Source organism: Magallana gigas, chromosome 1 (assembly GCF_963853765.1).
Source record: "Magallana gigas chromosome 1, xbMagGiga1.1, whole genome shotgun sequence".
Classification (NCBI taxonomy): domain Eukaryota; kingdom Metazoa; phylum Mollusca; class Bivalvia; order Ostreida; family Ostreidae; genus Magallana; species Magallana gigas.
Genome location: NC_088853.1, coordinates 19,351,056 through 19,378,586, shown reverse-complemented (window position 1 = coordinate 19,378,586; position 27,531 = coordinate 19,351,056). Strand labels below are relative to the sequence as shown.

The 27,531-nt window shown below is 32.7% G+C and overlaps 2 protein-coding genes across 3 annotated transcripts in view; both read left to right on the top strand.

Moving 5' to 3' along the window:
* LOC136275813 (uncharacterized) overlaps positions 1-26,021 on the top strand; it is a 45,507-nt gene extending 19,486 nt beyond the window's left edge. Inside the window, exons 2-8 of the mRNA XM_066085853.1 lie at positions 3,272-3,461; positions 4,884-4,994; positions 5,527-5,584; positions 5,737-5,799; positions 12,857-12,996; positions 13,098-13,184; positions 22,919-26,021. Of these exons, the coding sequence (XP_065941925.1) occupies positions 3,272-3,461; positions 4,884-4,994; positions 5,527-5,584; positions 5,737-5,799; positions 12,857-12,996; positions 13,098-13,184; positions 22,919-25,860 (3,591 nt within the window). The 3' untranslated portion in view covers positions 25,861-26,021. The remainder of the gene's footprint in view (positions 1-3,271; positions 3,462-4,883; positions 4,995-5,526; positions 5,585-5,736; positions 5,800-12,856; positions 12,997-13,097; positions 13,185-22,918) is intronic.
* LOC105339984 (uncharacterized) overlaps positions 1-27,531 on the top strand; it is a 311,465-nt gene that overhangs the window by 240,530 nt on the left and 43,404 nt on the right. The gene's annotated exons all lie outside the window — the stretch shown is intronic.

Below are 27,531 nucleotides of genomic sequence, written 5' to 3'. Positions count from 1 at the left end.
AGAAATAATAGTAAACAAAATGTGCACACTGGTTTATTTTTTATTTGCCAAAACATTATGATCTCTATTAAACGACATATATCAAATCCATATTAAAATCTTAAAAGTTTTTTAGTGTAGAGCAAAAATCATTATATGCAATATGATTTGTTTGAAAATATGTTATATATTATTATACTTCCATGTTAAATTCTGATATTTAATTAATTTAAATGTTGTTGATAATCCGTTCTGTTACCCTCAGCAACACACTTGGCGAAGGGTAACAGTATATAATTAGTGCCTGTTTGGGAGAGTAACAGTTGAAATTGACTCCCCGAAAAAACCGTTGTCAACCGACGCGAAGCGGAGTTTGACACTGGTTTTCGAGGGGAGTCAATTTCAACTGTTATCCTCCCAAACAGGCACTATTTATTTCACTATACTGAATGTCTTCATTTTAGAGAAATTTTTACCGGTTTGATAAACAAATTCATTGTGTTACCTGTTGCCAAGTGTGTTGCTAACGCTGAGGGTAATAGAACGGATTATTAACTGCGTCTAAACCAATCAAATTTCTGTATTTAACATGTCAGTATAACAAAACGGATCGTTACATACTATAAATGAATAAATAGTGCATGTTTAGGAAAAGAAGAGTTGAAATTGACAACCCTCGAAACACACACACACACTGTGTACAAGTCAAAATATTTGGTAGACAAACTTTGTATACCAAGTTAAAATACTAGACGTGTGTCATTCTCAGAAATGTTAAAAGATTTTTTTTCTTTAGAATTTTATGTCATCTGTGTTTGTTTCCTTAGGTTGCTGTAGAGGTCAGAGTCTTATCAGTGTCTCAACAAACGGTACAAGTAGTGAGGGAATCGCCCATAAAACGCCAAGAAATTACAGTTGCTGATTCTACCGCTGCAATGAAGCTCACCATTTGGGAAAATTTGGTATCCAAACTAGAAGTTGACAAAAGCTACAAGATCCTTCACTTATCCACAAGACTCTTCCAAAATGCAAAATCAATTACCTCTACAAAACAGACGACCATTTCACAGATTCCTGACATCATCAACTGTGCGCCAGCAATAGACTCTGATGTAATCACAAAGGAAGGCAAACTCATCCAAGAAGGACTTACACTTAGTTACCTGTGCGACAATTGTAAATCAAAAGTTGATTTCAGTAATCAAAAGTTTGTCAGATGCCAGTCTTGCAAACTAAAAATGACCAAAGAGTCATTGCACAGGTCCATCAGCGGAACCTTTTCCGTCTTGATATAAAAAATACAAACTCACTATTATTTCTTCAGTCTTGTTAACATTAGCAACGACAAACAATCTAGATTCAGATGACAGTGAGATACTTGAAGAATATTTGCTGTCAAATTCGTTCAAAATCTCTTTCTCACAAGACAACAAAACTGTGTTAGACATCAAACTTTTGGTTCCAAACACGTGAATCAAAATGCTCATTTTGTTTTGCACAGTTTAGCTAGAACTTTTGCATTTTGATATTATTCATGTTACTTTTAACTTTACTTTGTTGTCCATATTTGTTCAAGATCTTCATACATGCTCTAAAATTTGTTCAAGATGTTATTCGAACGGGACAACAGAACTTTGTTTTGCATACTATTGCTTAAACTGCATTTTAGTATTGTTTATGTTAATTCATGACATAACTTTGTTGTTCCTTATCTATCCAACAACTTCATATTTGTTGTCAAATTCACTCAATTTATCATTTACGCAGGATAGCAAAACTGTTGGACATCAAACTATTAATATAGAATCTGTAACTCAAATTGCTTTATTTGTTTTCATAATATTACTAGATTGTCCATTTTGGTATTATTCATGTGAAATTGTTTTTATATTTCTTTTTTTTTCCTTATCTGTAAGGCAATTATTTTTATGTTTCATAACTCATAATTAAGTGTTCATTTTTTTTGTTCCTTATCACACATTACATTTGTTGTTCTTTTATTTTTTTTTTTTTGGCAGGTAACATTTCCTATTTCATTTTTATTTATTTACATTTCTTCTTATGTATATGTAAAATATACCTGTTTATATTACATGCAAGATGCATATTCAGTAAATGATCTTCTCATATTATTCATACAGAACACAAACATGCTAATATAATAAAAAATTGCAGAATTATTTTATTTTTTTTAAATGATCTCTTTAAGCCTCGAAATTAACATGACCCATTTTGATTTTTAAGTTTAACACTACTGCACTGGTGAAATGTATGAACCATTTTTTGCATTCTTTTTTATCTTATTTGTTGCAACAAAGAGCAATATATTTTAATTTATTGTTGTTGTTGGTTTTGTTTGTCTTTATTTAGACTAGAAAAACTGTTTTTATGCAATGTGCATACTTTTGTGGGTTTTTTCCTCATTAAAATAATGGTTATTTACTATTGACTGCTTTATTTTTCTTTCAAATACATGTATATATGATTCAGGGCTTTCAATAAGATCTTGTATTTTTCAAGGGTAGCGTAGTACACCTATAACTTAAATTTCTTTGTTCATTTTCTAATTTTTACTTCCTCAATTTTTCAATTGATCTTAAAAAAGTAGACTAACTCCTTCATAATTCACTTTTTTATTGTAAATTAAAGAAATCGTTGATACAACACAAGGTTGTCTCTAAAAATTGAAGAAGAAGGAGGAAATGAAAAATAGAAGGGGGTCTAAATTACATTTAAAAGTAAATTAATGATCAATAAAGCCAACTTTCCGTTAGTACTTCTGTACTTTGATTTTAAATTGGTAATTAAATAACCCCATTCTTAGGTCACCTTAGTCACTTGGATCACCTATTGTTATCTATTTTTGTCCATCTGTTGTAGACTTTTAAACATTTTTACCTTCTTTACCAAAGCACTTCATCAATTTCATCATATAGTATGAGCAACTATTTTTATGGGTAAAAGGAGTTTATTTTGTGAATTTCATGGCCCACTGGCAATCTGCAATCATTGTTCAGGTGAGCGTTGTGGCCCATGGGCCTCTTGTTTTTTATGACGGGCTTGATTAAGTAAACAAAAAAAGAATCTTCAGTTCACATTTAAATGAAAAAAAAAGTATACCCCCAAAAAGTATTTTGGAGTCTTCATTTCGTTTCATGAGGTCTATTTACAGAAATTTGTGGATATTGATAAAATAAATCATAGATTGGTCAATATTTGGAATTTGCTTGTTTTAATTAATAAGTTTTTTAATTAATCCTGGGGAATAACATTATTCATTTTTATCTTTCAGAAAAAGCTTGATGGTTACAAGTTCCCTGTATACTCAACACCATTCTGCCCCCAAAATGAATCAGAGTGGGCCAAGAGATCGTCGGTTCTCAACTGTAACGAGACTAATGGCTTCACGTGTTTACCGAACGAAAAGCTCACTGAACTGTTAGAGTTCTGTTATACCCAACGTTGGATATTGATTGAAGAAGGTACATGATATTACACTCATAAAATTTTTCAACTGCGAAAAGATAAGTTTATGTTGGCGAATTGATTAAAAACATATACATGTACGACGGCCAAGAAAGCTCATTCGAGATTCCATATCCCAGATTCAAATATTGAGATTCAGTATCTATATTAACTAACTAATAATCTGAGAACCTTTATTCAAGCTACATCTTACTGATCTAAAGAAAGATTATCTGATCATGCTCTTACCTGCAAGTCATTGTTATATTGTTTCCTATACAATGGTTGTATAATATATAAATATACGTAATGCTAATATCATATGCTTTGCGAATGTAAGTGAATTTGCTGGCGCTACATGTATTATTTATCAATATGTTTTTTTTATGTCGGCTTATAATTGCCTCATTGTATTTAAATAAGGTCACAGTTCTTTAACTTTAAGATTAAAACCTAAATAAAGAAAATTAAAAATATGGTTAAAGCTATGAAATGAAATTCAGGATCAAATCAACCTACCAAGATAAAGATCAGGCACTATAATTTGAATTACAAGTTCAAAAACCAGAGTTTTTAAAATAACAACAAAAAGCGAATACGGAATGTATTTGTAAGGCAATAAATACCGTGATCGAGATTACAAAGATGTCAAAATGGTCACTGCAAGGAGTGTTTCTGTTTCTGGGATCATTGATCTGTTGGCGATGGACGCGCATACCGGCGGTAAGCTGCCTTCCGGTTTGGCTGATGTAATTTTCGCCACAGTTGTTACAAGTAATACAGCACAGAAGATTTTTGGATTTACAAGGCATATTTTCATTAGCATTAAACGTCTTGCCACATTAAACGAAATAGAAGTTCCTATCTTTAGATTAGGACACGTACCGCACCTTGATTCCCTGCATTTGGAAACGGCATATTTTTCTGGTGTTGAAGTAAATTTAGCTCTTGTTAATATTTTCTTCAGGTTTTGTGGTTATATTTTGCTATATTAGTTATTTTAAATATTAAATCTCGAATACTGAACCCCGCATTTCGCATTGCGAAGGCTCGAAAACCCAGAAGGTCCATTCAAATTTCTAGATTCAATTTTTTTTTAAAATGTAAAGTTTTAAAATACGAGATTCAAGATTCGAAATTCATTATATAGATTAACTAACCAAATGATGGATTTGAAACCTGTATCCTAGCAACACAAAACTGTTCTAAAGATTATTCGTACATTTTCTGTCTCTCTCTCTCTCTCTCTCTCTCTCTCTCTCTCTCTCTCTCTCACACACATATCACCTGGTTTGAGGGAGCTTGTGTACTCAATACCGCGGTTTGCGGCGATGCATTTCTTTTACTATCAGGGGGAGTTGGGATAAGTTATTAATTTTTAAAATAGTTTCTATTTATGATTTGATTAATATTTTGGGAATATATTGACTTTGTTTTAGGCTATTGTTTGTATCTGAAAAAAAATGGCTCATACGTTGATTCATACAGCTGTCGACACTTCTTACATGGATGTCACAAGTCCTCATATCAAAGCACAAGAATCTATGAACGTAAGTGGAGTGATTCTCGCCATACATTCTCACTAAATTATATATATTGTATCAAAAGTAGGGAATTTTGATAGTTGATTGAGAATTAGCTTCGAGGTCGTCTCCATTTTCTATTTAATGTGGAAATATCATATGTCTTTCAATTTCAAGAATATTCCATTTATAAAACAGCATCAAATTATTATGATTGCTATAACGGTTTTTCTGTAAATTCAAATATTTTGTTTTAAGGACCCCGTCCCAAATACAAAAAAGTAAAAGTATATCAGTTATTCTACTAATTATATTATATTATTTGAGGGAAGACGAATTGTTGGCAATAGTTTATTTGATGACTAGATGATATAATTAATGATTTGTGTATTTCTGTTCCACGATCTACGATTTACATTTTGTACTTATACCATGATGCATGACAAAAATTGGTACAGGTCATACAGTTTTATATTTATAAAGGACACATTTAAGTATAATACCTTTTACTTATAAAACTGACAAACTATCGACATATAGAATGGAGTGTGTTTTACAGACCCAGCTTGCATATCTCTCGGTAATGGATGTTTCCTGGCAGAACAATCGTGTGAAAGGTAAGATAGATATAACAGTCAGATTAAAAATGATAAAGTGCTGCAAGATTTGTCTTAATTGAATATGACGTGTACAGTTTTTTTGTTTGTTTTTTTTAAAACGTTTTTTCATTTGTTTTGATTTGTTTTGTTTTGTTTTTTATCAAAACAAGTTATCACCAAATGACTGTGAAAACAATCTCTAGGATTACTACGCCGTATGTGAGTATTCTGAGGTAATTATTTTGGTCGGGACGTGATCAATCCAATGAAGTCCGACAGGTTTTTTAATACTTTTCAATATGCCCGGACCGTAGTGGTCACTTCGACAATTTGAAGAATAATGTTTTTTAAATCTTTATATACTTTAAACTACATATATGATATATTTTCCAATTATTGACATTTTATACGTTATTTTTAGTTAAGATATGCAAACCCCGCTTGCTTCCTAATAGAGGTGTCAATTGTGTTACTGTAAAACGTATTGAATTAAAAACATCACACATTTTATTGGTAAAGTTATCACAAAAGAAAACTTGAAAATGTAAATTAAAGACATTAAATGCTTAAACATGAACCAACCACATGTTTACGAGGGGCGTTCAATAAATAATGTCACTAATCAGATCCATAAATACAGGGTTTAATTATGTTTTGAATTTATTTGCACGCATTATTTGGATCATATACTTCTTAAGGCCGTTTATTCGATCACGTTCCATCATCGAATACTCCTTTTAGAAGCTGATAAATAAAATATAATCGAGAACTTAACTGAAACATGACTGGTAGGTCATCATCATCCTATTCGACTGCAATGAGAGGCTACACTAGCTGCAATAATGTAGCCCTCTCCGATTTTTTATATCTGATGTTTACTGGAGAGGGCTACAATTCCAAAGGATCTCCGTAATGGTGCAAAATTAATTTTTTTAATGCGGCTGACTTCGGTCTGAAAAGATCGATTTTATATTTCACTTCCTTTAGATAAAATGATTTTTTAATTCAGGTTGAACAAATTAACCGTATATAAATCAAAACAAGATAAAACACATCAGCAGGTTTACCAGTAGTCTTTTTCAGCAGCCAGGGCAGTTCTCGCGTAAATAATCGATCTTACGTCGTTATATCACTAAAACATCATTTAAGGAAATGGTATATAATGGAAAATTCATATTTACCGCGTTAATTATGTTTAAAATAGGGGAATTCCTATATTCAGTTCAAGATCCGCTCCTGAATTATCATTGGCTGTCCCAAAATAAAACCGGTCAAGGTCAGTAAACATGGCGGACAAATTGAACTTTCGTTGTTGACATACACGAAAAATAATTATTAATTTATGCCATAGACTTCTACAACGTTTGAGTTCAGGTAAGAAATACAAATGTTATTGTCATTTATAAAAGATTTGAGACGAAATCGATGCGGGAGTGAATCACTCCCGCACTTGCACCATTACGGAGATCCTATGGAGTTGTAGCCCTCTCCCAAAAAAAAAATCGGGAGAGGGCTACGTTATTGCAGCTAAGGCTACACGGAAGCATGTGTCAGTCAAGGTCAAGACTCGAAGAAAATTTTCTAAGAAATGTGTGATATCTATCTAAACAAATGTATGTCATTGAGACATGTTTACAGGTGGGTCAGCAATTTCAAATGGCCAATCCTATCCTAAAGGAAAAGGTAACGTCTTGCAGCAGCTCGTGCGGCTTCTAGGGAAGAAAGACTTGGAAATATACCGATATTATTACTAATGATGGTCGATTAAACAGTGAACAAATAGCAGATCTAATAGGCATTTCATCGGGTACAGTATTTATAATTTTTAAGAAACGCCTTTGTGACAACTTTCTTTGAAAAAATACGCACTTTGAAACACTTTACTCAAAGTGCTTTAAATTTTAGACATCTTAACGCAATTTAAAAAAAAACATATTTTTTTTTTCAATTGCAATGTGCGCAAATATCAATGAAATCAATGCACGTTGAAAAAAAACCCTGAAAGTACTGGCAAGAGTTCATTCTTGTTATTTACGAATTGATACTTTGTGGCTCAGTGAATTGAAATATGCCATTTACCGTATGTGAAGAAAATATGACTCATGACTTAGTATTTAAGTAAAGACATGCGATTTTTGAAGGAGGAATTCCAATTCAAATGTCTTTAAATTTCAACAAAGACAAATATCAATAAGGCACATTAGTAATTTTTTGGGTCTATAAAGAATATCTTTTTTAAAAAAACAAATAACCTTCACGCATATTCAATATTATAGATCCATATTGTAGAATCCCTGTCTACGCGATTTTTAGGACGAGGTCCTATTTTCTTTTCGAATTGAAGGGATATTTCATCGGAAGTAGCCGTCAAATGACTACGTGTTAAATATTGAATTAAACGCTTTTGATCGGCTAAAATGTACATTTAGTATATACTTGTTAAAATTGGAATTCAAAAATCAATAAAATCTTTTAATTATCTATTTTAAACATCTTGTTTCCATAATTTGATGCTCAAAGATCTTCTTCACCCCACACACAGAACTGAAATTTAAATAATGACTGAATTAAATTCTAAAGCTAGCGACTTTTTACTTATACAACAGGGTTAGACCACTTTTTTTCACGTTCATTGATACATTCTTAATTTGTTTAAAAAAACAATGAACTTAAAATTCATTCTTTATACTTTAATGTGGTGTTAAATTGGTTTTAACAATCATCGCTTTATAAATAACCTGCGAAGTTTGGAAGGGGTAGAAAAATGTAAATGTGCCTAATTTAATCTTTTTGTTTTTCTGTTCAATGGGCGCGGAAGGTGAAATGATCCCCTTAAAAGAATCGTTTATAAATATATACATTAGTAAAACTAATCTCTAATACATTGGCAAACAAAACTCATCAGGACTCTGGGAGACATTGAGTCCAGCGGTAGGATTAATGTTCTATGTAGGAAGCTCATCAAAAATGGATCAGCGCATTAAAAAGGTAGTTGTCAATACCATCTGACGCTATTATTTCCCTATCTGAAAGAATGGATCGCTGTATCATTTTATCGAAAACGAAATATCAATTGAAATTTCACATATAGCAACTTTAAATCTAACTGTTAAAAACAAATTGTTATTTTCAAAGTGCATTAAGTGTAATGATGTAAAAATGCTCTACATTCATAACGCACTTAGAAAAAAACATTTCAAAGTGCGTTGATTTGGACCAAATTTAACGCACTTTTAATTTTGTTTTTGTGTGCGTAGGTTTTTTCAAATTGCGTTGTAACACACCTTGGCCTCCGAGAGCTTAGTACAAGATGGATACCACATCCACTAACAAAAAGACAATATCGATTGCGGGTTGAAATATGTAGAAAACTATTCAAAGTCTACAAAAGTTGCAATGAACAAAGTTTTAATATCGGAAATTGTTACAGGTGATGAAACATGGATATTTTATTTTAAACCCCTGAGAAAAACTGATAAGATGTTCTTGCCTAAGAAGGCAAAATGCCCTGTTATAGCAAAACGATGCCAAAGTACAAACTTAACAAAGTGTTAACGCAATGTTATTAAATAGCTGAAGTTCAAGTTAATATTTAAAAAATGTCAATTAATCACCACACACCACACATGAAAACAAAAGTTATGTTGTGAAGAAAGTTAAGAAATATTACCAAAAGAAGAGACCAAAGTCTTGAAATTCGCAGCATTCGACTTCTTCACGAAAACGCCCCATCATAAAAATCCCTCATTGTGAGAACATTTCTGGAAAAAGAAAACGCTCCCATGTTTTGCCCTATCCTCCCTTTTTCTCCCAACTTGTCTCCCTGTAACTTTTTTTTCTAAATAAAAAATGGGCACTTGGAATCACATGGGAAAATGACATGCTTCAAGGAATGCTTTGGGCTGTGCTATTTATCAGGACAGAAAAACCACCCCCCCCCATAAAAAAAAAACAAAAAAAAAACAAAAAACAAAAAACAAAAAAAAAAAAAACATTAAATAATGAAATGAAAGCTCAGATAAATCGGCTAAAATTATCACCCCCTGCGAATGTGTTCGGAATGTTTTCTTTATCGTCGAAAAGGACGTAATAAATTCAGTGGTGCTCGAATGAAAGTTCACAACACTGCACCGTTGAAACGTGAAAAGCTTTTAAGATGTATGTCTTATTTCACCATCTATCAGTTATTTATATTAAACGATAATATTCAGAACATAGTGATCGTTCGTGTTCAATCACGTGTAAAGTGGTTGAAAATATAAACATTGGGTTGGTTAATAAAATCATAGCCATGTTTGATGCTAGTATTATGCAATACCATGTTTAAAAAAAAAATCAGTGTTTGTTCTGCATAAAAACTTACTATATCGAGCCATTTTCAAGGAACATTCTGCATAAAATAGTATAGTCTTTTTCACTATTGATGTTATTACTAGGTCAGGTGCACAGGATAAATGACCATCTTTAAGTTCTCCTTAAAGATAGCTTAAAGATGCTTAAAGGTAGCTTAAAGACGACTACCTTTAAGCTATATGTGTTGCTTAAAGATGGCTTAAAGAAAGCGTAAAGATGGCTTAAAGGCAGCTTAAAGACTATCTTTAAGCCACCTTTAAGCCACCTTTAAGGACAACTTATTGGTCCTAAATGTCCAAACTTCTTTATGCCACCTTAAAGCCACCTTTAAGCTACCTTTAAGCCACCTTTAAGCCATTAAAATAAATTTAATTCAATATTGTGCTTAATTTCCAACAAAATGTATAACTTTATGAAAGAAAAGGTATTAAAACGGTTTTTATTCTAGAAAGAAAAATGAAAAAAAAAAACACAACAAAAACTCAGCCCCGGCGAGAATTGAACCCGGGACCCTTAGTTTACTAGCATCACCACACTTCCTCTGCGCCACGATAACTTACATATATAGGAGCGTTTTTATATCCTATATATCAGTGGATATTGAATCACTGTATTGAATGTGTTTACTTGAAAAGATTTTGACAAACCATTCAGTTTGTAACAATCACTTATATCTAATTTATAAATTACATGCATGCGTGTATTTAGAATGAAATACGGAACTTGGTCTTTAGTGAACAAAAATATATTATACCTAAATGGAAACCGTTAGGTTCACTATAGTAGGCTTTCTTAGTTAATAAATTTAAACCGAGTAGATATACGTTCATCTAATTTATAGCTAAAAATGTAAGAAAGAAAATGAAATCATTTCTTTTATTAAATGCATTTATACTATTAGGGTATTTGTTCAATTTCCCGCAATTTCCCGGTTTTCATGATCGCGGCGCCGATCCAATATGTTTAAATATTTACATGTAATTGTATGTACATGATTTTTAAACTATCAATTCTATAACAAACAAAATTACCAATTACCGGTGACGTATTTACTTCATGTTGCAATTGCAAATGACTTGTACATACAATTGTATGATGTGCCAGGCCGGGTATATTTGACATATTTACCCTTATACATATATTTAAATAATCAACCCCTATTTTTGATCACCGGTACATTAATTAATTAGCCTCAAGATTTTACTCTTACATACATGTATCGTTAATTTGTAGACGTAACATCTTTGAAACCCAGAGCTAGGAAATAATACTTTGAAAATGAATTACAAATGTAAATTAACTTTTATTCACTAGACTTATCGTATACTCGTACATACTAAGATTCAACGCCTTTAGAAACCCTGACGTGCACCTGGGCACACGACACACCTGTTGTGTATATCGTGTATATTCTGTGTTAGTTCCAGGGGTTTTCTTAAGTTGGACAAACAATAGACTTTAATTAGATATACACAAACATGCACCTGGGCACACGACACAACTGTTGTGTATATCTGGTATATTCTGTGTTAGTTCCAGGGGTTTTCTGAAGTTGGACAAACAATAGACTCTAATTAGATATACACAAACGAACAAAACTATGTCTAGACAAACAAAGCAGTAATATCCTGCCCGATATAACAAAGGCAGTTGAGAGTCTTTTCATCTTTAACATGTATCTAGCAGATCTAGAGTTAGAAATAATGAATATTGAAAAAAAAAATACAAACCTTAAACCGATTATCAAATTAAATCATGCATTTTTGGTTCATTATCTTTATTTTGTTAAATAACCGGAGGAACAGAAAGAGAGAGAGAGAGAGAGAGAGAGAGAGAGAGAGAGAGAGAGAGAGAGAGAGAGAGAGAGATTTTTTTCACCGATTAATTTATAATAGGAAACAAACATACTTTAGTTAGTTTTATGCACATATTAAGATACAGAGACTGCGCTCATCCCTACAATAAGTTTTAAACCCCCAAAAAATTATAAAGAATTTTATAACGGCAATCTGGGTCCATCGGAGCGGTGCTGATGATAGCGATCTGTGTTTAACGGAGCGACGATTAAAACCGCCTGGAACACCCCCCCCCCCCCCTTCCTTGGAAATTATATTATCACTCGGATGACCCCCTCCCATTTCTATAAAAGAGCTTTTGCATTTAATATATGTTTTTATTGTTCAGCTTGATCAATATTGACTTAAAGGCCACTTAAAGACAGTGTAAAGGCAGTGTAAAGAGAGCGTAAATGCCACTTAAAGATGCTTAAAGGTGGCTTAAAGGTGGCTTAAAGAAGTTTGGACATTAAGGACCTATAAGCACTTGCTTAAAGGTGACTTAAAGGCGGCTTAAAGGTTGTATAGCCTTTAAGCTCCTTTAAGTCACCTTTAAGCCACCTTTAAGGACTTGCTTAAAGATGGTTTTTCGCCCTGTGGTGCGGATCGAAAATTAATCCCTAGACGGGGTGTTTTTTAAATATGTAAGTTGTTGTAACAGCAGATAAAAAAATAATTGTTGTATTGTTCCAATTATTTATAGAACACATTTTATTCAATAATTAATGAAGATAAAGTTTAATATCAATAAATCTCTAGATTTTATATTAAACTACAAGTATCTAGATTCTGTCAAAGAGACTATAAACACGAGGCGCGATTTTTACTGCGAAACTGAAACTAAAATCACGTGGTCTAAAATTTGAATGACAATAACATTCGCAGGGGTGTTATGTGTGTCTATTAAAGGCGAGTATTTTGAAAAAATAATAATTAAGTAATTTACTTATTGTACTATATTAGTATCAACAATAACATTATATATTGAACGCCCCTCGTACTTTTATATTTCGGTTCGAACAAAAATCTACATTAAAACAGTAACTACTTTTTTCTAAAATATATATGATGTGAATAATCATGAACATTTCAATGTTTACAGTTCTCCAAAAACAACTCACCGTCCTGAAACACCTGTCAATGACAAGGATGACTGGCTCTGGCTGGTGATTCCATTAGAGATCCTTCTGTTCTTTGTCTGCGTTACAATTTTTTGGTTGTACCATTACCGTAAAAAAAAAAGTGAGTATTTTCATGAAATACGTGAGAGATTTTTGTGTTAGCAAGTATTAATTAAATCTGTTACAAAAAATATTTTTTTTTTTAAATTTTAAATCTTATAGTTTGCAGAAAAGGTCCTGATATAGAAAGTGAGATTCAATCTGACGAAAATACGTCACTAATAAATAAGAATGAAAAAAGTAACGGAGGTAAGAATGCAATTTCATAATGCATGTTAATTTCTTATAGTGTTATAATTTTTGATTGTGATTTATTTGACATGATGAAACCACGTTAAACTTTGTATATTGGTGAAAATATAATCGCAATTATTGCAGTTTATATTGTTCAATATCTAGGCGTTTTTGCTTTGTTTGGTTATTTTTCAATCTTAATTATTTGGCTAAAGTTAGCCTGTAAAGGTAGGAAGGTCATTTTTTTCCTTCTTTTTTTTGGGGGGGGGGGGTGCGAGTGTCGTTTTTCGGTTACGCTGTAAGACATGCCGATTTTGTGTCGCTCATCTTTTATGAAATTATCTATACTTATAGATTAAGGCCTTTTGCAAAGTATGTGAATTAAAACATTAACAGTATATTTGATCTAATTTTTCAGCTCACTGACACATAGAGTTTAAAAAAAAGCAAGAGTTGAATTAAACACCAAAATACAAAATTACAATAACTGCCACAACCCCAATTTTAAATAAAATAAAATAAATCAAACAAACAACATGATAACATTTTTAAAGCAGATGTACGAACTGTTAATTTTTACTTTGAGGAAGACAACCTTCAATTTCAAATTGTTAACATGAAGTCAAGATATGTTGGCCAAGGCCGAAGGTTAAGGATATCATATCCGTTTGATCCAACGAATCAAAATAAAGAGCAATATTATGAAGATGAATATCTTCTCGACATTTGACTTTCATAAAGAAAAATTGGAAATGAAAAAAACATTGCTATTTTATTGCAAATTAGATGCTTTGTTAGGATTAAAGAGTTAAAAAGGAACTAGGTTTTACGTTTTATGTTTATGATTGTCATCACTATTTACGGGATTTATCACTGGACACGTAGACTATGTAATAGAATTATTGCAACTATTGATGAAAGATATATGGCTCTAAAACATACACAAATATACATAAACATACACATCACAAGACAACACAAACACATATCAAGTACAATAACGCCATTTCATAACTCCATCACATTTACTACTTTAATGAAATGTAAAATACATCAAATTAAAATCAAATCTATTGTTCATATTGAACCATTTTTGTTAAGAATGATCAATATGTAAATTTATCACATATATGCATAATTATGACTTTTAGATATAAATGTCAAACATTAGTAAAGACTCAGTTTAGAGAATTTGGACACCACATACATTTACATGTTAGGCACACAAAACATAGATCTTACCAGATACAATCTATATGGTATCATCACCTTAGTAACATGCAATTGACCTCACTGTATATTACTCATGTAGGATTGTAGGAGTGATTCTACAAATTAACCAAATTAATAATTGATTAATGATAAAAACATTGCTTTCATAAATAGCATTTTAACCCTTTATATTAATTTATAATTTATTGATCTTTAACACAAGTTAATATAGTTATTAAACGCTCTTACCTTAGGTCCTAGTCTAAGTCTGTATAGAATTAAATATATGAAGACTGCTCTCAACAGTAGTCACTAGAGAACACACAGGATGAATGACCATCTTTAAGTCCTCCTTAAAGATAGCTTAAAGGTGTTTAAAGGTAGCTTAAAGACGATCTTTAAGCCACCTTTAAGCTACCTTTAAGCTATATGTATTGCTTAAAGGTGGCTTAAAAAAAGCGTAAAGATGGCTTAAAGGCAGCTTAAAGACTATCTTTAAGCCACCTTTAAGGACAACTTATAGGTCCTTAATGTCCAAACTTCTTTAAGCCACCTTTAAGCCACCTTTAAGCTACCTTTAAGCCACCTTTAAGCCATTAAAAAAAATTAATTCAATATTGTGCTTAATTTCCAACAAAATGTATTAACTTTATGAAAGAAAAGGTATTAAAACGGTTTTTGTTCTAGAAAGAAAAATGAAAAAAAAAAAAAAAAACCCGGCCACGGCGAGAATTGAACCCGGGACGCTTAGTTTCCTAGCATCACCACACATCCTCTGCGCCACGGCAACTTACATATATAATAGCGTTTTTATATCCTATATATCAGTGGATATTGAATCACTGTATTGAATGTGTTTACTTGAAAAGATTTTGACAAGCCATTCAGTTTGTAACAATCACTTATATCTAATTTATAAATTACATGCATGCATGTATTTAGAATGAAATACGGAACTTGGTCTTCAGTGAACAAAAATATATTATACCTAAATGGAAACCGTTAGATTCACTATAGTAGGCTTTCTTACATGTAGTTAATAAATTTAAACCGAGTAGATATACGTTCGTCTTATTTATAGCTATAAAAATGTAAGAAAGAAAATGAAATCATTTCTTTTATTAAATGCATTAGGGTATTTGTTCAATTTCCCGCAATTTCCCGCAATTTCCCGGTTTTCATGATCGCGGCGCCGTTCCAATATGTTTAAATATTTACATGTAATTGTATGTACATGATTTATAAACTATCAATTCTATAACAAACAAAATTACCAATTACCGGTGACGTATTTACTGCATGTGGCAATTGCAAATGACTTGTACATACAATTGTATGATCTGCCAGGCCGGGTATATTTGACATATTTACCCTTATACATATATTTAAATAATCAACCCCTATTTATGATCACCGGTACATTAATTAATGAGCCTCAAGATTTTACTCTTACATACATGTATCGCTAATTTGTAGACGTAACATCTTTGAAACCCAGAGCTAGGAAATAATACTTTGAAAATGAATTACAAATGTAAATTAACTTTTATTCACTAGACTTATCGTATACTCGTACATACTAAGATTCAACGCCTTTAGAAACCCTGACGTGCACCTGGGCACACGACACACCTGTTGTGTATATCGTGTATATTCTGTGTTAGTTCCAGGGGTTTTCTTAAGTTGGACAAACAATAGACTTTAATAAGATATACACAAACATGCACCTGGGCACACGACACAACTGTTGTGTATATCTGGTATATTCTGTGTTAGTTCCAGGGGTTTTCTTAAGTTGGACAAACAATAGACTCTAATTAGATATACACAAACGAACAAAACTATGTCTAGACAAACAAAGCAGTAATATCCTGCCCGATATAACAAAGGCAGTTGAGAGTCTTTTCATCTTTAACATGTGTCTAGCAAATCTAGAGTTAGAAATAATGAAAATTGAAAAAAAAATACAAACCTTAAACCAATTAACAAATTAAATCATGCATTTTTGGTTCATTATCTTTATTTTGTTTAATAACCGGATGAACTGAGAGAGAGAGAGAGAGAGAGAGAGAGAGAGAGAGAGAGAGAGAGAGAGAGAGAGAGAGAGAGAGAGAGAAAGATTTTTTTCACCGATTAATTTATAATAGAAAACAAACATACTTTAATTAGTTTTATGCACATATTAAGATACAGAGACTGCGCTCATCCCTACAATAATTTTGAAATCCCCCAAAAATTATAAAGAATTTTATAACGGCAATCTGTGTCCATCGGAGCGGTGCTGATGATAGCGATCTGCGTTTAATGGAGCGACGATTAAAACCGCCTGGAACACCCCCCCCCCCCCCTTCCTTGGAAATTATATTATTACTCGGATGACCCCCTCCCATCTCTATAAAAGAGCTTTTGCATTTAATATATGTTTTTATTGTTCAGCTAGATCAATATTGACTTAAAGGCCACTTAAAGACAGTGTAAAGGCAGTGTAAAGAGAGCGTAAATGCCACTTAAAGATGCTTAAAGGTGGCTTAAAGAAGTTTGGACATTAAGGACCTATGAGCACTTGCTTAAAGGTGACTTAAAGGCGGCTTAAAGGTTGTATAGCCTTTAAGCTCCTTTAAGTCACCTTTAAGCCACCTATAAGGACTTGCTTAAAGATGGTTTTTCGCCCTGTGACATTAAAAGCAAACACCCCAAAATCACTCTACCTTCAAAGAATTCAACCTTTCACCATAAAACCAACCAACCAAAGTTAAGAATTACTAAACCATGAACAAAAATCTGAATACTCTATACTTTACATGAAAAAATCCATTAGTGACTTTATCAAATAAATAACTTGAATAAAACTGTATAATATGGAAACATATGACAGCAATAATAAATTTATTCAAACAACCAATGATCAAAATCACTTGCAACCTGTTCTATCATAACTACTTAAATTGCATTTATTTATTTAACAAATGTATCCTTAAAATATGTTAAAAGTTTATAATGCGCTGAAAACGTAGGCAAAAATCCAGTAAAATCTTTCATCGAAAGTACAAGTTAAGAATATTATGATTGCTATCACAACATAGATCACACCTATTGTTATACACCATATTACAAATGTGTGTAAAACGGGAACACAACGTTTTAATTTACCCATGCATGACCATTTTATTGATAGAATATGTATATAAAGCAAATGGTTCCAACTCAGTATTCATAGGCATTTGGCCAGTAACCTGATGTGAACACTTAGTCGTGTGAGTTACTAGTATTTCCTTTTACAAACCACTTAGTCCCTATTTATTGTTCAAGTCCACCCAGCTAATATTCATTGGTTACTAACTAAGACTTGGAGTTAACCAGCTGTGATGGACTGGTGACCCATCCAGGGAGAGTCAATTAATCATTTTATCTTTTGTTGTGTTCATTAAATACTGGCCCTTGAAGCCACCATTAAAGCAAGAATTTTTAAACTTTGACTTAGATTTCACTTTTATAGTCACTACATGTGTTCAACTTCATACTGTATTAAAATCATAAATAAATAATATTTCAAACTATAAATGTTTGCTTTATTTCTTCAAATTATAAATTTCCATATCAAATTTTTATAAAAATTATTATTTTTTGGGGGCCCTATATTTCCAAAAAGTTGCATGTGATATGGGTCACAAAACTAGAACTTTTTTGTCTTCAACAAAAAGAAAGGACTTTTCGATATTCCAATTTTCCATTTTTTTTTAAATGTCCAATTTTTTTTTTATCTATAATCTATTTCGAAAATTTCTGAACTCTTTGGTATAACCAGTTGCATAGATAGGAACTTATGAGTAGAGCAATGCGAAAAGAAAGATAACTCCACAACTTTACAGGTAGCTACACGTCTAATTTCCAAAAGAATATTTTCAAAAATTCATATTGAAGTAAGTATTCATTCCTCGGACACACAATTTGGTATGCCTACAGTATTTATGCTCTACATTCTTAGAGCAAAGCGAGATAACTCTAAACAAAATTTGAGATTTAAACAACTTGTGATCTTTGAGCCTTTCAAACCCCAATAAGGAGTCAAAAAGTGGCCCTCGGACCATAATTCCAAGATTGTTCCTATTATTCTGAACAATAAACAGAAAAGATTTTTAAAATCGGACAATAAATAAAAAAGTTACAGCTAAGGGGCTGTTTTAAACAATGGCCCCTGCAAATCCCTAATTTTGTCGAATTCTATACCCAAAACTTTTTCCGGTCTGCGGATTATGTGTGTCATTGTTGACGTAAAATATTGGAACATGAAATTGAAAACTTCTTGAGAAAACGAATGACGCGTGATTTTTGTTTAACATTAAAACTCCCATAGACAATTTTCATCGACCTATACAACCGGAAGTAGTCAATATTTTGTTATGAAACTCGGAATGTATGTTAATTACTTATATCTCAATAATGTTCAGGCGTCATATAAACTTTTAAACGTCATTTGATTTTTCCGGTTTTTCATCCCTCCTTTTCTAAAGTTTAGGGCTTTATATCTCAAAAACAGTAAGATATAGAAAGTTGACTACGCTTACAAATTTGTACAATAAACAAGATAGATCTAATTCTTAAATTTGAATGTTCTACATTTAAAATAAACAAAGTATTGTGTTCCAATCAATTTTTGCAATTTCCCTTGTAAAAACTGGAAAAACCGGAACCGGAAATCGAAAACCTTACATTTCATAGATTGATATATTTGCTGTAAGACCAATTTATACTTGTATCAATATTCCTTCTAGTTTTCAAAAATCGCTGACAGAAATCTGCCAAGAAAATAATAATAACTAGAACTGTTTTTGTCTTCAACAAAAAGTAGGGCCTTTTCGACAGCCCCATTTTCCCTTTTTATTTAAAATGTCAAAATAATTCATCTATAATCTATTTCCAAAATGTCTAAACGCTGTGGTATAACCAGTTGCTTAGATAGGAATTTATGAGTAGTTCAATGTCAAAAGAAAGATAACTCCACAACTTTACAAGTAGCTACACTTCTAACTACCAGAAGAATATTTTCAAGAAATCATTTTAAAGTAAGTATTTATTCCTTGGACACAAAACTTTGTATGCCTACAGTATTTATGCTCTACATTCTTAGAGCAAAACGAGATAACTCTTACTAAATACAATTTTGAAATTTAAACAATTTGTGATCTTTGGGCCTTCCAAACACCTACAAGGAGTCAAAAAGTGGCCCCTTGGACCATACTTTTAATACTGTGCTTTTCATTCTGAACAATAAATTCAAAAGATTTTTAAAAGCGGAAAAAAATTAAAAAGTAACTGTTGAAGGGCTGTTTTGCAAGTTGGCCCCTGCAGATCCCTAATTTTATCAAATTGTCTATCCAAAAACTTTTCCGGTCTCTGCATTGTGCGTATCATCATAAATCTGAAATATTGTAATGTTAACTTGAAAACTTTTTGAGAAAACGAACGCGCGTGATTTTAGTTTAGCACTGAAACTCCCATAGGCAATTTTTCATAGGCTCATAAAACTGGAAGTACTCAATATTTTTATTCAAATTAGGAATTTATCTTGAATACTTCAATTTGAACAATGTCTAGGAGTCTTATAAAATTCCTAAGGTTTTTTGAATTTTTTTTTCATCCCCCCCCCTTTTCTTAAGTTTGATCCCTAATATCTCGAAAACGGTAAGAGATAGAGAAATGCCAACGCTTTTGATTTCGTACATCTGAAAAAGATGCATCTAATTCTAAAATTCGAATGTTTTAACTCAAAAAATAATAAAGATTTTGTGCTTCAATGACTTTTAAGCATTTCTCTTGTCAAAACCGGAGGTGCCGGAACCGGAAGTCCAAAACCTTACATACGCATGCATGTCATTTAAAAGTGCTATAAGACTATTGCATAATTGTTTCAATGTTCTTTTCCGTTTCTAAAAAATTGCTGACGGAATTTCTGTCGAGAAAAGGAATAATATGAAACATCAGAATAACAATAGGTCTTTTTCTACCGAAAGTCGAAAAGCCCTAATAAATGAACATTTTAGGTCCCCATCTTTATATCGGGTAAAGTTGGTTTCGGATATTGACATTACTAAAATTTCAGGTGCCAACGTTCTTAAAATGTCTATTTTAAATAGTGGGCAAATATATTTTCCCAGTATTTTACTATTTTTCACTAAAAACGAAGGTTTTAACCCAAATTTATTATTTTTACAGCTTTAAATACCATTTATCCGGGGTATTTTGCGTGTCACAAAATTTTTATGTCGATTATTTGAAATTTTTCTTAGAGAAAATATTATAGTATATAATATCTGCGTATTCAAAGATTTGAGATTTAAAGGTCATCGGGAAAAAAGCAAAAATTAGATCACCGCGAATATTACCGGATATACGGTATATTTAAATGTGTTTAAATATCATAATAGTGAACGTTTATGCATATTAGAATTTCTATTTGAAGTACAAAGATAGGAACCAATTTTTTTCTCAGTTTCAACTTTTTTTCACTAAAAACAAATGTTTTCATCCAAATCGCTTTATTTTATAGTTTTAGATTCTTTTAGACTTTAAGTACAGACCCTGAAACGTACTACTACATCACACGCTCGCTACACGCTCTCCAAACGGTTTACTCGAAACGCTGAACGGTTTACACAAAACGCTACACGCTTTTCCCGAAATGCTGAACGGTTTACACGAAACGCTGAACGATTTACACGAAACGAGTCTCACACGAAAAGGTTTGCTCGCTTTGCACACGCTTTTCACACGGTTTGATTTTCGTTTCAATCGGGTCCTCTCAGATTTTTTCACTGATAGTAAGAGTTGTTTTAAAATGGCACGATATAATAGAAATACTGATGTTTGACAAATACATTTTTTATATAAATAAAAATATATAAAAATATAAAAATAAATAGATCAACACTATTGACATTTAATGAAAAATAATTCCTAGCAGAAATTATTCTACAGAACATGCACGTACATGTATTCATCGCTCAAAAAAAATATTAGTAAATCGTTTTAATGTCGTAGGAAAAATGAAATTGTTTCGTAAAAATTGAAAATAAAAAATACAGAAAATGTAAATGGTTATTATTTTAAAACATTAAAATTAAAATCCGTATCATTACAAACGTAAATCTTTTTTTTTCGGCGGTTTCACTTTTAACTGGATACATGGTTATGATGTCTACTAAAACCTCTACCTAAATTGTGAAATTCACGGCCCCTGGGTCAGGGGTTCAGGACATGAGGGGGGGGGGGCAATATGGCAATATAGTGTTAATGCATATAATTTGTAAAAATTGTGTTCTCTATTCTCACATATTTGTATAAAAAACTAATAATTATGTTTACCAGGAAGTCCTCTACTGAAATTTCCATTTTTATGTCCCCTCAAGGATGGGTTTTGACTCTAGGGCAGGGCCAAAATGGATGTATAGGTGTTAATGCATATAATGTTAAAAATTATCATCTTTACTCCCAAACACCTGAAAGGAGAACTGAATTCATTATTTTTTAGACCAGATCTTTCAGGTTTTTGCCAAAATTATAGGTTTCACAGTTCTTTTTGAAAGATTTCAGGCAGGGAGGTGGTCGTCATTACATATTTATTTTTTTTCTACTCCAGTATGAGGCCTAATTAATTAGATGCATATACGAGACTCCTTAACAAGTTTGTGTATGGGTTATCTGATATTCAGGTGACCGTTAAGGCCAATTGGCCCCTTGTTTCAACTTCTGTTCATCTTACGTGATCAACCTCAGGACCTGTGAGTGAAAATAGGTTAAAAAATAGATAGATCCATTTTCGGATTTGTGAAATATATTTTTTAAATGTCTGAACTCAAGAATATTTAAACAATAAAATGCTTTCTTTGGTGATTCGTAGGGGTATGAAGGTAGCGACATTGCAGAAAAAATACATTACCCGGGTTATGTAATTTTTTTCTGCAATGATCGCTACCTTCATTACCCGAATGAATCATCAAAGAAAGCATTTTATTGTTAATATTAACATCTTTCTTTTAGCCAGTTGATAAATTGATTATGAAAAGTAAGTAAAATTCACTAAATTACTGTTAATGTATGTAAGTACGTTAACTAAAAGAAACAGCCAAATCGTCTCCTTTGAGACTATGAGTCTGACGTCGTCATGATTATTTCGTGCAGTGCGTGATTTTTCCTAGGTAGTTGTAGGTCTCAACCAATCGATAAACTGGGCGTGTCAAGTTTGGTCCTGTCACTTTCTTGTCAGTTTCAGCTGCTGTAGATTTCGACCAATCAATAAACGGGGCGTGTAGATTTCAATCTGGCTGTTTCTATAGAGCTATGAATTAACTATAAGTTTCCGTAAGAAATAGAGGGAATAATACTTGGTAGATGTAAATATATATATATATATATATATATATATATATATATATATATATATATATATATATATATATATATATATATATATATATATATATATATATATATATATATATATATATTCTAAAATCAAACGACTTTTTTCCAAATTGTAGAACCACAAATTGAGAAGGCTATATTCGGCCAATGGGAACAGGAAGACGATTTCTTTATTCCTACAAAGGCTTTTAAAGAAGTAGAAAAACATATAAAAAGCAGTAACCTGGTTATTGTGACTGGTCATTCCGGATCAGGAAAGTCTGCCATTATTCAGCATATTGCGCTAAAACACAAAAAACAGGGCTGGACCGTAAGACGAATACAAAAAATAGATGACATTAGGAAAGAATATTCTTCAGGTCAATTTCAAAAGGACAAAACCATTTTTATTTTAAATGATCCCTTTGGAAACGAATCTTTTGATGAAATATTAAATAATTCATGGAAAACATGTGAGGAAGAATTAAAGTTGTACATACAAACAGCAAAACTTATGATGTCTTGTAGAACCCACATCATCAATGATGGTAGATTGGCACATTATCTCGTGAATCAATCACATATCATAAACATAGATGATGACAAATATAAATTATCAGTCAACGAAAAACGGCAAATTTTGACCAAATATACATCTGCTATGAATTTATCCGAAAAAGATCGTAACGAGATCGTTAAAGTAGAAATGCATTTCCCGTTATTGTGTAAGTTATATTCTAAAAAGGAATACACCAATAAGGGTATAGGATTTTTCACAGAGCCCGTGGAAGTGCTAAGAGAAGAAATAAAAGGGTTTAGACAAAACGACAAAGGGAAATATTGTGCGTTGGCTCTTCTTGTTCTTTTCAACAATGATCTTTGCGTTAGTGATCTTTTTAAAAATACGGACACGGAAGACAAATTCAAATACACGTTAAAACTTTGTGGATTACAAGAAAACACGTCACCTTATACTATAGGCGACCTCCTTTACTCCATTAAGGATTGTTTTGTCAAAAAAGTTGGCAACAGGTATAATTTTTGTCATGATTTTGTGATGGAAGTTTCCACTCACGTTTTTGGAACAGATTACCCCAGAGACACAATAAAATACGCTGACATCGGCTTCCTCAGAAGAAGAGTTCGACTAGAGAATAGTGAAGAAAACTGTGAAGAAAACAAAGATTCGTTTACTATTTATCTAAGTGACCAATACATAAAGGAACTTGGAGAAAGGCTTTATACTGAACTGTTTGGTGAACACCTGTTAGATGTCGTACTCAACCCTTGTCTACGGAATGAAAAAGTAATTGAAGTACTGAAAGAAAATATAGCAGATCATCCAAACAATCTTCAAATGTTACTAGAAAAAAAACATCACACAATTAATGAAAAAGCGCTTGATAAGAGCTCTCAAAGTGTACTGTCTAAAATTGAATTTTGGGCGTTGCAAAATGAAGTCTCTCCACTTTTTTCTCTGATCGTATTTTGTCATACACAAATATCACAATACTGCATACAAACTCTACAACAAAAAGAAATCGACATAACGAGCTCTTTTTTATTTTCCGCGATGTGTTGCAATGGCTCAATAGAATTGTTTAATAGTGTTTTTAAAAACAATGCAAATTTTTTTTTGAAAAAGGCATTGGGAGGTCTTTACCCTATTCACGCGGTATCTGCATTCCAAAATTATGAATTACTCCACGTCTTGATTGATATAGGTGTAAATGTCAATCGAAAGACTGAAGTCGATTACGTTGGTTGGACTCCCCTCATGTTAGCAGCTGGTAACGATACCCAGGAATATGAGGATAATAACTTTAGGGAATCAGGCAAAACCAAAAAAGATCAGAAATCAAAAAGAAGGGATGAAACTGTACAAATTTTGATGCTAAATGGAGCAGACATTAACTTATGTAGTGAAGACGGAACCAGTCCTCTCTTTATAGCTTGTCAAGACGGACATGATAGCACTGTACAACTTTTACTGAGTTATGGAGCAGACACTAATTTATGTATGAATGACGGAGCCAGTCCTCTCTTTATAGCTTGTGAAGACGGACATGATAGCACTGTACAACTTTTACTGAGTAATGGAGCAGACATTAATTTATGTATGAATGACGGAGCCAGTCCTCTCTATGTAGCTTGTCAAAAAGGACATGATAGCACTGTGAAACTTTTACTGAGTAATGGAGCAGACATTAATTTATGTATAAATGCCGGAGCCAGTCCTCTCTTTATAGCTTGTCAAAACGGACATGATAGCACTGTACAACTTTTACTGAGTAATGGAGCAGACATTAATTTATGTATGAATGACGGAGCCAGTCCTCTCTATATAGCTTGTCAAAAAGGACATGATAGCACTGTACAACTTTTACTGAGTAATGGAGCAGACACTAATTTATGTATGAATGGCGGAACCAGTCCTCTCTTTATAGCTTGTGAAGACGGACATGATAGCATTGTACAACTTTTACTGAGTAATGGAGCAGACACTAATTTATGTATGGATGAAGGAGCCAATCCTCTCTTTATAGCTTGTCAAAAAGGAGATGATAGCACTGTACAACTTTTACTGAGTAAAGGAGCAGACATTAATTTATGTATGAATGACGGAGCCAGTCCTCTCTATATAGCTTGTCAAGACGGACATGATAGCACTGTAAAACTTTTACTGAGTAATGGAGCAGACACTAATTTATGTATGAATGGCGGAACCAGTCCTCTCTTTATAGCTTGTGCAAAAGGACATGATAGCATTGTACAACTTTTACTGAGTAATGGAGCAGACACTAATTTATGTACGAATGAAGGAGTCAGTCCTCTCTTTATAGCTTGTCAAAAAGGAGATGATAGCACTATACAACTTTTACTGAGTAAAGGAGCAGACATTAACTTATGTATGAATGACGGAACCAGTCCTCTCTATTTGGCTGGTGCAAAAGGACATGATAGCACTGTGAAACTTTTACTGAGCAATGGAGCAGACATTAATTTATGTATGAATGACGGAGCCAGTCCTCTCTTTATCGCTTGTCAAGACAGACATGATAGCACTGTACAACTTTGACTGAGTAATGGAGCAAACATTAATTTATGTATGAATGACGGAGCCAGTCCTCTCTATATAGCTTGTCAAGACGGACATGATAGCACTGTGAAACTTTTACTGAGTAATGGAGCAGACACTAATTTATGTATGAATGAAGGAGCCAGTCCTCTCTATATAGCTTGTCAAAAAGGGCATGACAGCATTGTGAAACTTATACTGAGTAATGGAGCAGACATTAATTTATGTATGAATGACGGAGCCAGTCCTCTCTTTATAGCTTGTCAAAAAGGACATGATAGCACTGTGAAACTTTTACTGAGTAATGGAGCAGACATTAATTTATGTATGAATGACGGAACCAGTCCTCTCTATAAAGCTTGTCAAGACGGACATGTTAGCACGGTGCAAATTATACGGAGTGATGGAGCAAAAATCAAAGTATGTTAAGAGAACGGAGCCATTCCTCTCAATTAAGCTTGACTAAAAGGACATGATACCACTGTGAAACATTTACTAAGTATTGCATTATGGAGCAGATTTCAATTTATGTACGAAGAAAGGTGCCAGTTCTAACTGTATAGCTTGTCAAAATGGACATGATAGCACTTTGCAACATTTACTGAGTAATGGAGGAGAAATTAAATCATTTTAAGAGAACGGAGCCAGTCCTCTCTACATAGCTTGACAAAACAGACATGATATTACTGTACATCTTCTACTGGGCTTTGGAGAAAACGTTAATTTATTTAAAGGAAAGGGGAAAAGGGTCGGTCCACTCAATATAGCTTGTCAAAACGGACATGATAGCACTCTACAACTTCTACGGAGTAATGGAGCAAGCAATCATTAATCTAAATAAAATAGAGTGAGCCAATTCTTTTTACAGCATTTCAAAACGGATATCATACCGATAGCACTTGTCACTTTTACTGAGTAAAAAACATCAATGTGTGCATGAGGAACAGAGCAAGCCCTCTCAAAATAAGTTGTCAAAACGGACATGATACTACTGTGCAGCTTTTACTAAGTAATGGAGCAGATATTAATTTGTGTAATGTTAACGGAGCAAGTCCCCTCTATATAGCTTGTCAGAATGGACATGATATAGCACTGAGCATTTTTTACTGAGAAATGGAGCAGACATGAACTCAGGTATGAAAGACGGAACAAGTCCTCTCTATATATCTTCTTAAAATTGACATGATAGCACTTTGCAACTTTTACTGAGGAATGAAGAGGAAGTTATCTACTTGTGTCAAAATAATGATGACAGAGAGAAAGAAAGAGAGAGAAAGAGATAGAGATTCTAAGAGAGAAAGAGAGAGACAGGGATAGAGAGAGAGAGGGAGAGAGACGGATAGACAGGTACATGTAGCCAAACAGACATTGTTGGTAATTTGTAAACAAACAGCCATAAGGTCATTCATGACTCTATAATGAAAATAACTAAAATGAAAAGTTAAAAACACCATAAAGAAATGAATATCGCGACGAAAAGTACTTTTCCCACTAGAAACGAGCTCGTTGCAAGCAGCGATTAGGTATTCCGTCGTAGCTGCGTCAAATTGATACCTGACCATGGTACAATATTAGATGTATAAACACTGAGTAAAAGAAACAAAGTACTATACTACAAGTATATAAGCAAATACAGATCTTTAAAAGCTGTCAATAGTTTGATTCGCCGCA